General features: G+C 46.9%; 1 protein-coding gene across 1 annotated transcript in view; it reads left to right on the top strand.

Moving 5' to 3' along the window:
- Positions 1–7,227: 7,227 nt before the first annotated feature.
- LOC131494546 (peptidyl-prolyl cis-trans isomerase-like) overlaps positions 7,228–13,021 on the top strand; it is a 41,731-nt gene continuing 35,937 nt past the window's right edge. Inside the window, 1 exon segment of the mRNA XM_058698965.1 lies at positions 7,228–7,336. Within this exon segment, the coding sequence (XP_058554948.1) occupies positions 7,228–7,336 (109 nt within the window).

The raw sequence follows: 13,021 nt of genomic DNA, 5'->3' as shown, positions 1-13,021 counted from the left end.
TGATGTTACTGGCTACAGTATTGGACTGGATCAGGGGTTGGTGAATCCCTTGAGAGACAAGAGACCTGACACATTTGGCTATTGTGCATGGGTGGGCAAAAGAAGGGTATCCATCAGGGTGCAGCCAGCCCCCAAACCCCCATGAGAGGTCGCTGGGTATAAACCATGAGGTTTCCCCCCAGAGAGAAAAGCATGACATGGAGAGGTTCGGTGGCGTGTCATCAGTATCCTTTATTGACCGTGTGACCTCTGCTCATGGAAATGAAAAAGACAAGACCGTCTCCCCGTGGTCTTGATTCTGCAAACTAAGCATCCTGTGCAAGAGGATGATGTCTGGGCATGTTAATAGTTATCACCGGGCAAGGAGAAATGGGACCAGAAGGAGAGAGAGGGAAGCCAAGAGAGAGGAAGACAGTCACTGAATCATAATGGCATGCCAGATACTATTAAGTTAGTTCATTTGATAGTCATGGTACACCCATAATGCAGATATTATCTCCATTTTACTTACAGATACTCAGGTTCAAAGCGTAACTTGATCACCTCGCTACCAAGTGATAGAGTTGGGTTCAAAGGCAGGGCACTCTAGCTCCACACGACCAAAGAAACAGTTATTATTTGTGAGCACTCTCAGTGTGAGAGACTGGATATTTAGCTCACCTTTAAGGCCCAGTACGATATAGCAAAGGAAGAACTGAAATCCCTCTTTAATGGCAAGCAATATGTGAGACACAGTGGGCTTGCCATGCTTTGTCACTGTCGCAATTATACGTGACGCTCCCAGGATTTGAGAAGTGGTATCCCTCACTCCAAAGCTTATGGGCTTCCTCCCTCGCTCGCACAGAATCTATTTCAACAGGCGAATTGTCTTTTAAGACCATACCTGTCCTTTCTGAAACTGCAGGTACCTCTAAGTAACCTCGACGTCTTAACGTCAACGTCCCTGCCGTGTGCGTGACCTCAAAGCATTTCCTTTATTAACGATATCGTCATTTTCTCCGTAACCGCACTTGTTTAAGTTCTAGATCTTATGGGTGGAAGAAAAAAAGATTCAAGCCACTTAGAAAGAAGCCGTGGCATATAAGAACAGAGCAACCTCTTTTTTCACAGTGTAATTTTGAAAAAAAAAAAAGTGGCATTTAGAAATAGCAAGAAAATAAGAATTATAAGGCCTAACGCACCCCAGAATGTTAGATAGGAATTTGGAAAACTTCTAATGGATGTATGCATCCTTACATGGTGGGCAAGAACTGTCCTCCACAGTATTTACTCTCAGTGACATGCTTAACACACTTCTCTACTTGGCAAGGTGAACTATGCGATGCCCGCACTAGGTGACACCCCTAGGAGGAAACTGATTCTCAACACAGTTAACTCCTTCCTCCCACAGCTAATAAGTGAGAGCGCTGGGCTTTGAACGTGAACCGGCCTGACATCAAAACTCTGCATTCCAAAGGCGTCTGCCCGATTCAACCTGTCCCCTAAGGATTATTCACAGATATTTGTTTTCCGTAGCCCTCCGATCTATTTGCTTAGCTTAGTATAAACAGTATATTCTTTTTGTTATTGTTGTTTATTTATTTTGAGAGAGAGAGAGGGCACGAGCAGAGGAGGAGCAGAGAGAGAGCCAGAGAGAGGATCCCAAGCAGACTCTATGCTGACGGCATGGAGCCCAATGTGGGGCTCAATCCCAGGAACCGTGAGTTCATGACCTGAGCCAAAAGCAAGAGTCGGATGCTCAACCATCTAAGCCACTCAGGTGCCCCCCGCCCCCATCAAGAGTATACTCTTGAGTGAGACAGGAAAAGAACTAAGAAAAGGCTACCAACTGTCTGCATTAAACAAGTCACTTCCCTCCACTGGACCTCAACTCCCTCATGTATAAAATGGCGGGGGGGGAGGTGTTTCACAAGAAATTATGAGAGCCTTCCTCAAGGAAATGCTGTTGAGAGGCACCCAGGCGGAAGAAAGTGGGCACCAATTTTCGGTCACCTATAAACGAGCCCTGCCTCGGCTCTGTCGCTTTCTAGCTGTGTGGCCCTGGCCCAGAGAGACAGTTCATCTTTGCCTTCATTTCCTCAACTTTAAAACAGGGAAAGAAAATGCCTCATCCGTGAATTGCTGTGAACTCCATGAAAAAATACATAGACACTGAGCAGCGAATCTCCCGGGAACCACGGCCAGCGCAGGTCGTGCTTGCAGAAGCTTGTAAGAGCAAAGAGGGCGGGAGAGAGGAGGCAAACCCTTGGGGGCGAATTATATAACGTGATGCACCCCCTTGGCACATCAAACCCAACCAGACCTCCTTCCCCTGGGTTTGCTTCTGCTTTCTCCGTGGAGCAGAAGGAAGGGAAGTAAATGCAGGAATGACAGCGCGACTTGAGCCGGGAGGAAGAAGCCCGGGAACCAGATTATGAGACTTCGCCCCCAGCTGAGAGGCCCGCTCGACTCACGCTAAGTGTGCGTGGTCACTGAAGAAATAGTGGCCTGGGAACCTACCAGGCGCCAGGCCCTGTGCTTGGTGGGAACTCAGACGCCGCCCCCGCCCGGCCCTTAAGGTCCTAAAGGTGGAGACGACGATACGAGCAAAAACAAGGTTTCACGTTAGTGCAGGTGCGAACGAGGGCTCTCGTAGAGAGAAGACACCTGCACAAGCCCATGTGTGAGGGGCCCCCAGACACCATGATACACCAGCTGATAGAAGGTGTATTTTCTCACGTTGAAAATGGAAGACGGTTAAGCCTTTGGCCTGGGAACCAGGTGAATGTCTGCATGGCTGGGCATAGCTCTGGATCCTTGTTTCAGGGTCACGGGGAGCTACAGAAGGAACTCGATGTCAGCAACGGCTGCAGCAGCGTGTGCAAACAGGCCACGTGTGTGCAGAGGGGGCGGTGTGTGTGTGTGCTGCACGTTCACACATATGCACGTGTGAATGTGAGAGCAAAGCCCGGCGCGCGTGGCCTATCGGGTAATCATTTTCTATTGGGAGACCCCTGCTGCTCCGGGCTCTCACTTCCTTCCCCACTCCAGTCATTTGTTTTCTCGGACAGTCTATTCCTCTGGCCACTCTTTGCTCCTTGAAAGTGGTTTCCACGACCCTTCTCCCGGAGAACCCTTACTTAGGAATCCGTGCCCTTGACCTTATTTGCTTCCACGTGTATTCCCCAGATCCACGTTCTCTCAGCCAGGGCCAATTTTACTAGAGCTTTCTTATCCCTCCCTTTGAAAGCCCTTGAAGGCACGTTCATTTCCTCCCCAAACTGCACACAAACGCTGAAACGGGTGAAGATTCATCGAGAGAAAGGTCAGTGGTTAATAGGCACAGCTGGACAGGTGACATTAAACACAGTCTTTTATACAAAGCCCCAGGCAGATTCAGGAAAATGAAAAATGGCCCCAGAAAAAAAATGGCCAGGTATCTCCTACAGAGCCTGCCTCATGTGGAAGACACCCCCAAACCACATTCAAAACGATAGCCTCTTCTCGACGGGTTGGACCTAAAACACAGTATTTTATTACACACACAGATGCACACATACCTATTTTATTTTTTAGTTTTTAGGGTTTTTTTTTAATGTTTTTATTTATTTTTGAGACAAAGAGAGACAGAGCGTGAGCAGAGGAGGGGCAGAGAGAGAGGGAGACACAGAATCCAAAGCAGGCTCCAGGCTCTGAGCTGTCAGCACAGAGCCCGACGCGGGGCTCGAACTCATGGACTGTGAGATCATGACCTAAGCCGAAGTTGGACGCTTAACTGACTGAACCACCCAGGATTCCCATTATTTTTTTAGTTTTTCAGTGTATTTATTTATTTTGAGAGAGAGAGAGAGAGAGAGAGAGAGCATGAACAGAGAAGGGGCAGAGAGACAGAGAATCCCAAGCAGGCCCCGCACTGTCAGCACAGAGACCGACGCGGGGCTCAATCTCCCGCACGAACCGTGAGATCATGACCTGAGCCGAAACCAAGAGTCAGACGCTTAATCGACTGAGCCACTCAGGCGCCCCCACATTTTATTTTCTTTAAAGTAAGGCACGAGGTTTAAATATACACACACGCATATAGACACACGCATGTCATTTTTTATCAAAGTAACGCAGGTATGAGGTTTAAAGAGACACACGCACAATTGGGAACTGTCAGTAACACGTTCTCATCCCCATCCAGCTCCACATAGACAAGCACTTCTAATTACTTCAGCCTTCTCTGTATTTTTTTACTCATAGTTCATTGTCTTTAAATATGCCTGCACTGTTATCATTTTGAGGTAGGCTCCCTTGACTTTGGCGATCTAGGATGCTTCTACGACCTTCTCTCCCTCTTTCCTTCTCTGGGGGTCGAGCTCCCCTGCTTTCCCTGGCCGCCCTCCCATTTGCCTTCACAGGCATTTCTCCTAATTACATTCTTGCCTGAGGAACTGCGTTTTGGCGTCTACTTCTCGGAAGACCTGGATTCTCTTCTTCTCTTTCGTAAATCCTTCGGCGGCTGCTACAGGATGAAGTCCAAATTCCAGTAGAGCATACCCAGACCTGTAAGACCTATTAGGAGTCAGAGTGGTCTCGATTGCATCCTCTTTGCACACGGAGCCAGGTACCCCACTGTTTGTGGCCCTCTCCATCCTCCTCTGTCTTTCACACATGCCGCTTGCCCTCGTCATTTCTGAAACTCCCTCTCTTCTCCTGCTCACCAAGAAAACTGCTCATTATTCACGAGTGTCCTCAACCACAACTCTCCTATCCCCCACCTGCAGGACAGGAACGAGGCCCCCCTCGTTCTCACTGTGGTCTGCTGACGTCTTCTGTAGCCTGACCAGAGCGGGGAGTGGCTTTCCTTTTTGTGCTCTACTCCCCACCGGGACGAATGGTCTTAGATGGCAGGCTACATCCTTCCTCCTACTCTGTCAACTGGGAATGAAGTACCAAGGCTGTGGTGAGGAGAGAGACCTAGATTTCTCTTCTGACTCTACCACGTGATGGGTTGCTTGACCATCACTTTTTGAAGGCTGTTTCCCTCTCTATCAAGTGAGGCAACAACATCAAGGGGGCCATTAGATCCACTACAAAGAACATCATGCTTAATCTTTCAGGTGCAGATCCCCACATAGCCCCAAACTCTGAAGCTTGATGTGATGTGCAAATACGTGGGACTTTGGCGTCCCTCTTGGAAGGGAGGAGAGTGACGGTGTTTTGTATGCTAGAAGGAAAGTGGACCAAATATTTGGTGATCAAAAGAAGAACTGTGTCACTTAGTATGAGTTCAGCCCTTCCAAATATTTCTGGGTCTCCTTTTTCTCTGGGCCAATGGTACGATTGTGCTTCCTTGGCCCCTTGGAGCTAGTCTGGCCCTGTCATTTGCTTTGGTCAGTGGAATGTGGCCAGAAGTGCTGTGCGTGCCTTCTGGGTACAAGTGTTAAGAACTCGTGTGCAATCCACGAAACCATTCTCCTTCCCGCTGCTGAGCGACTGGTGATGCCACAGGTGGTGGCAGATGCCCCATCAGCCATCAGTGTGTTTTCTAGACTGAGGGCATTGCAGAACAAGGCCAAAGCCAACGCCCGATGGACTTGTTCATCAGTGAGAAATATGCCTTTATCGTTTCCAGCCACTGGAATTCTAGATGGCCCCCGTGAACTTTGTGCTCCGATATTACTCCCATGATCATGGTACCTTACAGAGCAAAAGGGATTTTGCAGGTGCAATTAACATTAGCAAGTGATTCATAGGGAGGTTATCTGGGCAGGTCTAATCCAACTGCCCTGAGTCCTTGAAAAGCAGAGTTTTCTCTGTCCTAGTGGCAGAAGAGGTCAGAGAGATGTGAAGCATGAGTGAGATGTGGTGAGGAAGAGGTTCTCTGCTGCTGAGATGGAGGGGCCACGGGAGAGGAAGTAAGAAAAGCCTCTTGTTGTTCTCAAGGGATTGGATTTTGCCTTCGATTTGAATGAACCTGGAAGTGAAGTCTTCCTCAGAGTCCCCAGACAGGAGCCCCACCTGGTGGGTGTGTTGGTTTCAGCCCATAAGACCCGACACAGAGAACTGAGATTTGCCCAGATTTCTGCCCTACAGAACTGTGACCTAATAAATGCGTGAGTTTCAAGCTGCTCAGTTTGTGGTCACTCGTCATGCAACAGTGGAAAACAAATACATGACAGCACAATCACCTGGCTCGGCCAGACTGACACAATTCAGGTTTGTGGTGAGGACCATCCCACTCTAGCATTTTTGAAAGCAGAAATGAATTGTTCTTCCTCAAAGCCCTTGTTTCTCCAGAGCCTAGAAAAGTGTCTGACACATGATTTTTATCAGACCGAGAAAACAAGATTGATGCAATGTCTGTAGCAAAGTACCTGACGTGTGCTTAATAAAAAGGGGTTTTTTTTGATCAGGTTATAATTATCACTCGTGCAAACTGAAAAGTCTATCACAGCTCTGTGAAACTGTTAGAGACGACTACTTTTTTTTTCCTTTATTCCTTCCAAATCACCTAGAAGCACTTGAATAAATAAAGTGGGAATAATAAAAAGGCTGTGTCCTGGGGAGTTGTAGACCACTCGCTCCTTCACCCCTTCAAGAAGCCTCCCCCGAATTCTCAGAAGTAGGTGGGAGTCTTCCAGTTAGGTTTGTTCAAAGAATTCTCTATCGCTGTGTCAAGAAATTTGCTCAGCCACAATTAGTAATTATTTGTGTAACTGATTGCTTAAAATCTGTTACTGTCTCTGAGGGCAGAAACTCTGCTGGGTTGGTTGGAGTTGTTTCTCTATGACCTCGCGTAGCTCCTGACGTCAAGTAAATGCTCAACGCAAAAATTCCAACAGGAACCAGAAGCGAGCCAGGAGGAAACAGAGCCAATCTTCAGTAATATATGTGCTATACAGGGCAGGACTTACTGTCCCAAGGAGACGGATACAGATAGAGGAATACTTGCCAGCATGCTAGGGACATGGCATCAGGGTGTCATCCTCTGACAGCGATCGAGCAAAAGCTAATTGTGTTTCTAGAGCTCTAATCCAAAGAGTTGGGGTTCAGGGGGCACAGGAGGACAAGCAAGTAAGGTCCAGATGGCAAATTCCAGCCTTTAGATTGGGCTGACACAGTGAGACTCGTAGGGAAACCTGCTTGGGAACCAGGCAGGCTTCCAGGCCAACTCGTTCCAGAGAGCATCATGTCAAGTCTAGTTGACAGAAATGCCCTAGCACCAAAGGAACTAATTTCTATGGGGTCGAGGCATCTAGTATGGGTCTGGAGAAGGGAATTAACTCCAAGACCCATAAGAGGTTTGACAACCATAGGCTACTGCTGCTTATGCTGCTTCTGCGCTTGGAACCGTTGAAGCACTTGGCAGGTATCGTCACGGTTCATTTGCAGAGCAACTCCTAGAGACAAATGCTACTATGAGAACCTGAAGCACAGATTCTCATAGTCCTAAAGCCAGTCCCAAGGTCACAAGGCCAACCAGTATTCAAACGTGGCAGTCTGAGCTGTGAGCCCCTACTCTTAGCAAGATGGCGGTGTGAAGAGGTCGAAGGGAGTGTGTGTGTGTGTGTGTGTGTGTGTGTGTGTGTGTGTATGTTGGAGGCCATAGACTGAGTTCAAATATGACCCCACCATTTTGCAGCTGGGCCGACTTGAACACGCTTATCAACCTCTCAGAGCATCAGTGTCCTTTGTCACAAGGTTGACACAACTACACTTACCTCCGCAAGTGGTGATGGGCACCACGAGGGTAATCACAACGGGAGTCAGGCAGAGCGGATTTCCAATATGTGTCCCATCCCCCCTTTACCTTCTGCCTCTTTTGTGACACACGCGGCACCGGAAGATCAGCTGTGACGATCCCCAGAACCTGCCCCAGCTGGGAAGGTCAGAGAAAAAGAGAGGCGAGAGAATCGAACTTGCCTACCTTACTATTTCTGTGCCTGTTTGCTCGCTGCTGAATGGAGATCATAGTGCTTAGTTCACAGGGCTTTGATGAAGATCAAGTGAATTTTGTGAGAGTGTTCTACAAATGCAGCGTAAGGGCACGTCAGATATTATTATTCATTCCATTCTGTCTCATTCAGCAGAATAAAGGCAGGAAGAGTCTGAAAGCCTGAGCATTGTCAGGAGACAGATGTGTGTTTTCAATTGTTCCTCTTGGAAATTCTAAAAGTAGTTTTAGCCTGAGTGAGTTTTGAAGCGATTCAATTTCCCTTTAAATTCAGAGATGCCGAAACCCTGTGATTTAGGCTCCCAGAACACACCATTGGAGGCGTCTGCCTGCTCTCAGTTTTAATCAAGTACTGGTACTTAGCTGAGAGTGAGGAAATAATGTCCCGCATCGTGGTTAAGCCTTTTAGCAAGAGAGGCAAGCTTGCCTATTTAGCGAGCCAAGCGAGCTATGGTTGGAAGGTCCACGTTCATTAGCATGGTTTCCAAGGTCCTTCAAGGTATGAGCCTTGTTCTATCTCTATCTCTCTGCTCTCCTCATCCAGCTTCTGGTCCCAACTCTGTCTCCTACGATCTGCTTACTATTCAATCAACACATCATTAAATTCCAAAGCTCTATGTTTTTATGGTACACCTTCCCTCTGCCTAGAATGCTTTACCCCCACCAGCTTCCCACCACGACATATAGACTCTGTGTGTGTGCTGAAATATTACTCAGCCTTTAGATAGAATTCTAACACCCCCTGTACTATGAAGTCCCCCTTCCTGTCTTACTCTCAACCAAAATTTGTGTCTTCCTTCTGTTTGTTTCTCTTGAAGTCATTTATGCATCCATCTATCCACCTCCCCTTCCCCCTCCTTCCCTCCCTTTTTCTATCCCTCACTCCATCCCACCTTCCCTCCCCTCTCTCCATCCATCCATCATTCCACATCTGAGTGTCTTCTGTATTCTAGGCGCCATACGAAACCTTAAGGTCCTTAAATAAAGGGTAAAAAACAAGCAAATGCTAGGTCGCAGTCTTCAAATGTCCCTTTATGTAAGATAGAACATTTCAAAATATTATAGTTCTAGTGAGTACGTGAGGTAATGGTAACAGTGGAAGATGGGGGGAAAATGTGGTTTTTTTTTATGGGCAAATCAAAGAAGGCTTTAGATGGGAGGTGATAGTCACACTTACCTGTTTTGCAAGATGAGTAGGAAATTGCCATATGGGGCACCTGATTGTAACAATTTTTATAGTGTCATATGCTTACTTGTATATGTGACTTCCTACCTCTGTCATTCTGAAAGTCATCGGAGGGGATAAATCATATGCATTATTCATTTTTAGACCCTTGAGGAATGCCTGGCATGTTGAAATGAATGAATGGAGAGATACATGGTGATATTTGAGGAAGAGGAGAATATGTTCTTTTTTTTTTTTTTTTTTTTTTGGCATAAAGGAGTTCATGATAGCAAGACAAAGAAGTCTAATCCATAGATCAGTGCTATAAAGCCTAATCCCACGCTACATTGTGAAGCAATCCTAACTAACACTTACTGGGCACTTCACATGTTCCAGAAATTAGTGAGTATTTTTCCTGCATGAGAAGAATCAATCTACGAAACAATCTTGGCACATAAGGATTATTATTGTCTCTATTTGAAGACTGACAAAACTGGTAAAGACATAAAAGGACTTGCCCCAAGTCATAGAGTTGAGACTCCACTGACATTCAGCTCTGGTTCTGGTTCCAGAGCCCAGCTTCTTAGCTGCCAAACGATACCACCATCCACGTGGTCCTTCTTGCCTAAGTGCTTCAGGGACCAGCCTTGGGCACCGTGGGGGACCCTCCACCTTCACACCAAAGCAAACCCATACCATGCAGCTCTACCTAAAAATTCGGCTCAACCTTAGGGGGCACCGTGATCACTCTACTTTGTACATAAAACCTCTTCTCTGGGATTTTGATTCCTAGCAGACTAATGGGTGACATAGTCTCTATATTGCATGGTGATTAATCATTGTCATTGTTACTAGACACTCCAGGGTTCAAATACATTTCCTGCCATGACCCCAAAATCTTGGACAGAAACAAATTTTTAAAAATCTATCAGGGACACCTGGGTGGCTCAGTCAATTGAGTCTCCGACTCTTGACTTCGGCTCGGGTCATGACTTCACGCCTCCTGAGACTGAGCCTTGCATCGGGCTTTGCACTGACAGCACAGAGAAGGCTTGGGATTCTCTCTCTCTCTCTCTCTCTCTCTCTCTCTCTCCCCCTCTGGCCTCCCCAGCTCATGCTCTCTCTCTCTCTCTCAAAATAAATAAACATTTTCAAAAAAGTAAAAAATTGGGGTGCCTGGGTGGCTCAGTCAGTTGAGCATCCGACTTTGGCTCGCGTCATGATCTCGCAGTCCGTGAGTTCGAGCCCCGCGGCGGGCTCTGTGCTGACAGCTCAGAGCCTGGAGCCCGCTTCGGATTCTGTGCCTCCCTCTCTCTGACCCTCCCCCATTCATGCTCTGGCTCTCTGTGTCTCAAAAATAAATAAACATTAAAAAAAATTTTTTTAAGGTGAAAAATCTATTCAGTTTACTCAGCTTTCATTTCATCATGTATAATAATACTACAATGACACCTAACGTGTTAAAATTAAATGAGATAACATGTTAAATGCTTAGTATAGTACCTATTTCATGGTAAATGCTTAATAAACATATTATCATCTGATATAGATCTATATTATATACAAATGTATAATTCCAAGACTCTAAAATGTTACATCATATGCATTATACATTATGCACCATAGTGTATATAACATATAATATGTAATATATATAACTATATGTTTTTCCTCTCGTTCCCATCTCATCTTTTAGAGGCTGCAGCACAATATACTTATTATGAGTGCAGTTTTTGGAGCACAAATACATTTGTTTGAATCCTTCTCTTTCTACTGATGAGCCATGTGACCTTAGACAAGTCACGGGACGTGAATAAGAATACTAGTCCGTCTCATTGGCTGTCATGAGGAGTAAACAAGGCACAAATCACTAAGCAAAGCGACAAATAGCAAGCCGGTGATGACACACTTGAGATACAAACATCAGATCAGTATTCCTGCGGCACGGAGGACAGAGGGCAATTGGTGCTCCTTCTTCAACGACGTATTGATTTCTTGTGGTAGGAAAGAGTTACGCCTTTTTGAAAGCCTGTTTATCTGGCAGAGAAGTGCACACTAGATAGGCAAGAGAAGAGAAGGGTTGATGGAGACTGCAAGGTTTCTGAGAGGAGGGAAGGCACTGGGAGGAGGGATGGGAATTCAGTTGTCACAAAGAGAAGCTTTAGAGGATAGAGACATCCCAGGGAAGGAAAGAAAAGACTTCCTTTGTCTTGCTTACTAATTAGGATTTTATCCCGGAGGTTACACCCAGACAATAATATCCTGGTTTTTCTCTACTGGTCATGCTTGTTCCAGCACAGACGCTGCACTGGGAGCTCATGAGAGCACTGCCGTGGTGCTCCAGGCCAAGGAGAGGTGCTAAGGTAGTGGCAGTGGAGAATGCAGGACAGGGCTCTTTGAGAGACACTAGGAGTCACTGCAGCGTGATGATGGATTGATTCAGGTGGTGGAGCAGGGGTAGGGGAACAGTTGAGTTTGCCTTCTAGGCATTGCTTTGCGTGTCAGGATGAGCGACACCAAGAGGAGCATGATAGCGGAGATGCCTGTGGGGTACCCAATTACAGATGTCCCCCAGGCGATTATTTATATGGGCCAGGAGTTGAGAAGGGTCTGGCTTGGAAATAAAGGCCTCGGTGTAATTATGAAATAGTTGATGATGAAAGCCATGTGTTGGATGGAGTAGCCCAGGGAGAGGGCAGAGGATGTGGAGAGGAGAGGAGACCGGCCTGTGCAAATGGCTGCGGAAAGGGGGCGGGAAGGGGCCAGCAGAGGCGGGGGATGTGAGGACAGGGAAGGAGAGTGGAGTCAACTCATTGAAGCAGGGCCCCTGAGAGGGGGATGAAATTCACAATGCGCAGAGCTGATGAGTTTTCCATGGTGAAGAGCCAACCGTCTGCTGTGGTAAACGAGCAGGAGGAAAAATACAGATGCAGACAGAGATAAGATATACGGTTTGTGACTTGTATCTTCTCAGGAAGAGGGGAGGCCCGGTGATGTACCAAGATTGAAATGAAAGTGTCCAAAGGCAGGGAGCACTACTTGGGACGAGTGAGGGAAGAAAGGCCGTTTCCATTTCGGGGGGAATGGGTGCGTGCAGTAGAGGCCGTCACGAGAGAATTCAGCGTGTTCCATCACCCGCACCTTCTCTATTCCATGATGTAAAGTCTGGCTTGTATTAGAGTTCTCCAAGAAACAGAATCCACAGGAGGAGAGAGATGAATGCAGAGAGAGATACGTAGATGGAGACAGAGATTTATTTATTATAAGCTATTGACGCACACAATTATGGACACGGAGATGGCTCGCGATCTGCTTTCTGCAGGCTGCAGCCCCAGGAGAGCCAGTGGTGATAGCCTGAGAGCTCTAGTCAGGTTTTTTAATGGATTGGATGGTGCCCACCCACACTGGGGAGGGCCCGCTGCCCTACTGGGTCCACCAATTCCAAAGCTAACCTCTTCCAGAAGCATACTCACAGACACACGGAGGAGTAGCGTTTAGTCAGACATATGGCATCTTGTGGCCCAGTTGATACAGAATTTAACCATCACGTGACTCATGCAGCCCGCAGGAGTATCCAGCCACCACCGTAGGGACTTTGGGTAGTAATCACACCGACTTCCAGAGCATCTAACGTTCATCCTGACTCACTTCCAGACTCCAGCTCCCTCTTGGAGGAGCCCTTGTGGGAAATTCCACAGGAAGTGGGAAACAACCGAGCAGTCAGGTTGGGTTAGTGCGGGTCTTCTCGGTTACCCTCTTAAGTAATGGGACAAGGCCTAAAGAAAGCTCTTTAGATTAATATACCACTCGGTCAAGGCTAACTTACGTCTAGGTAGTTAGAGGAGTTTAAATCACCTTAAATCCTTATCTCTGCATAATCAGGAAACTGTCCTACTACGGCTTTTAATTCCATGGCCCATTAACACAGGAAATTG

Source organism: Neofelis nebulosa, chromosome 14 (assembly GCF_028018385.1).
Source record: "Neofelis nebulosa isolate mNeoNeb1 chromosome 14, mNeoNeb1.pri, whole genome shotgun sequence".
NCBI classification, from domain to species: Eukaryota; Metazoa; Chordata; class Mammalia; order Carnivora; family Felidae; genus Neofelis; species Neofelis nebulosa.
The sequence above is the reverse complement of the archived record's forward strand: the minus strand, read 5'-3'. Positions and strand labels throughout refer to the sequence as shown.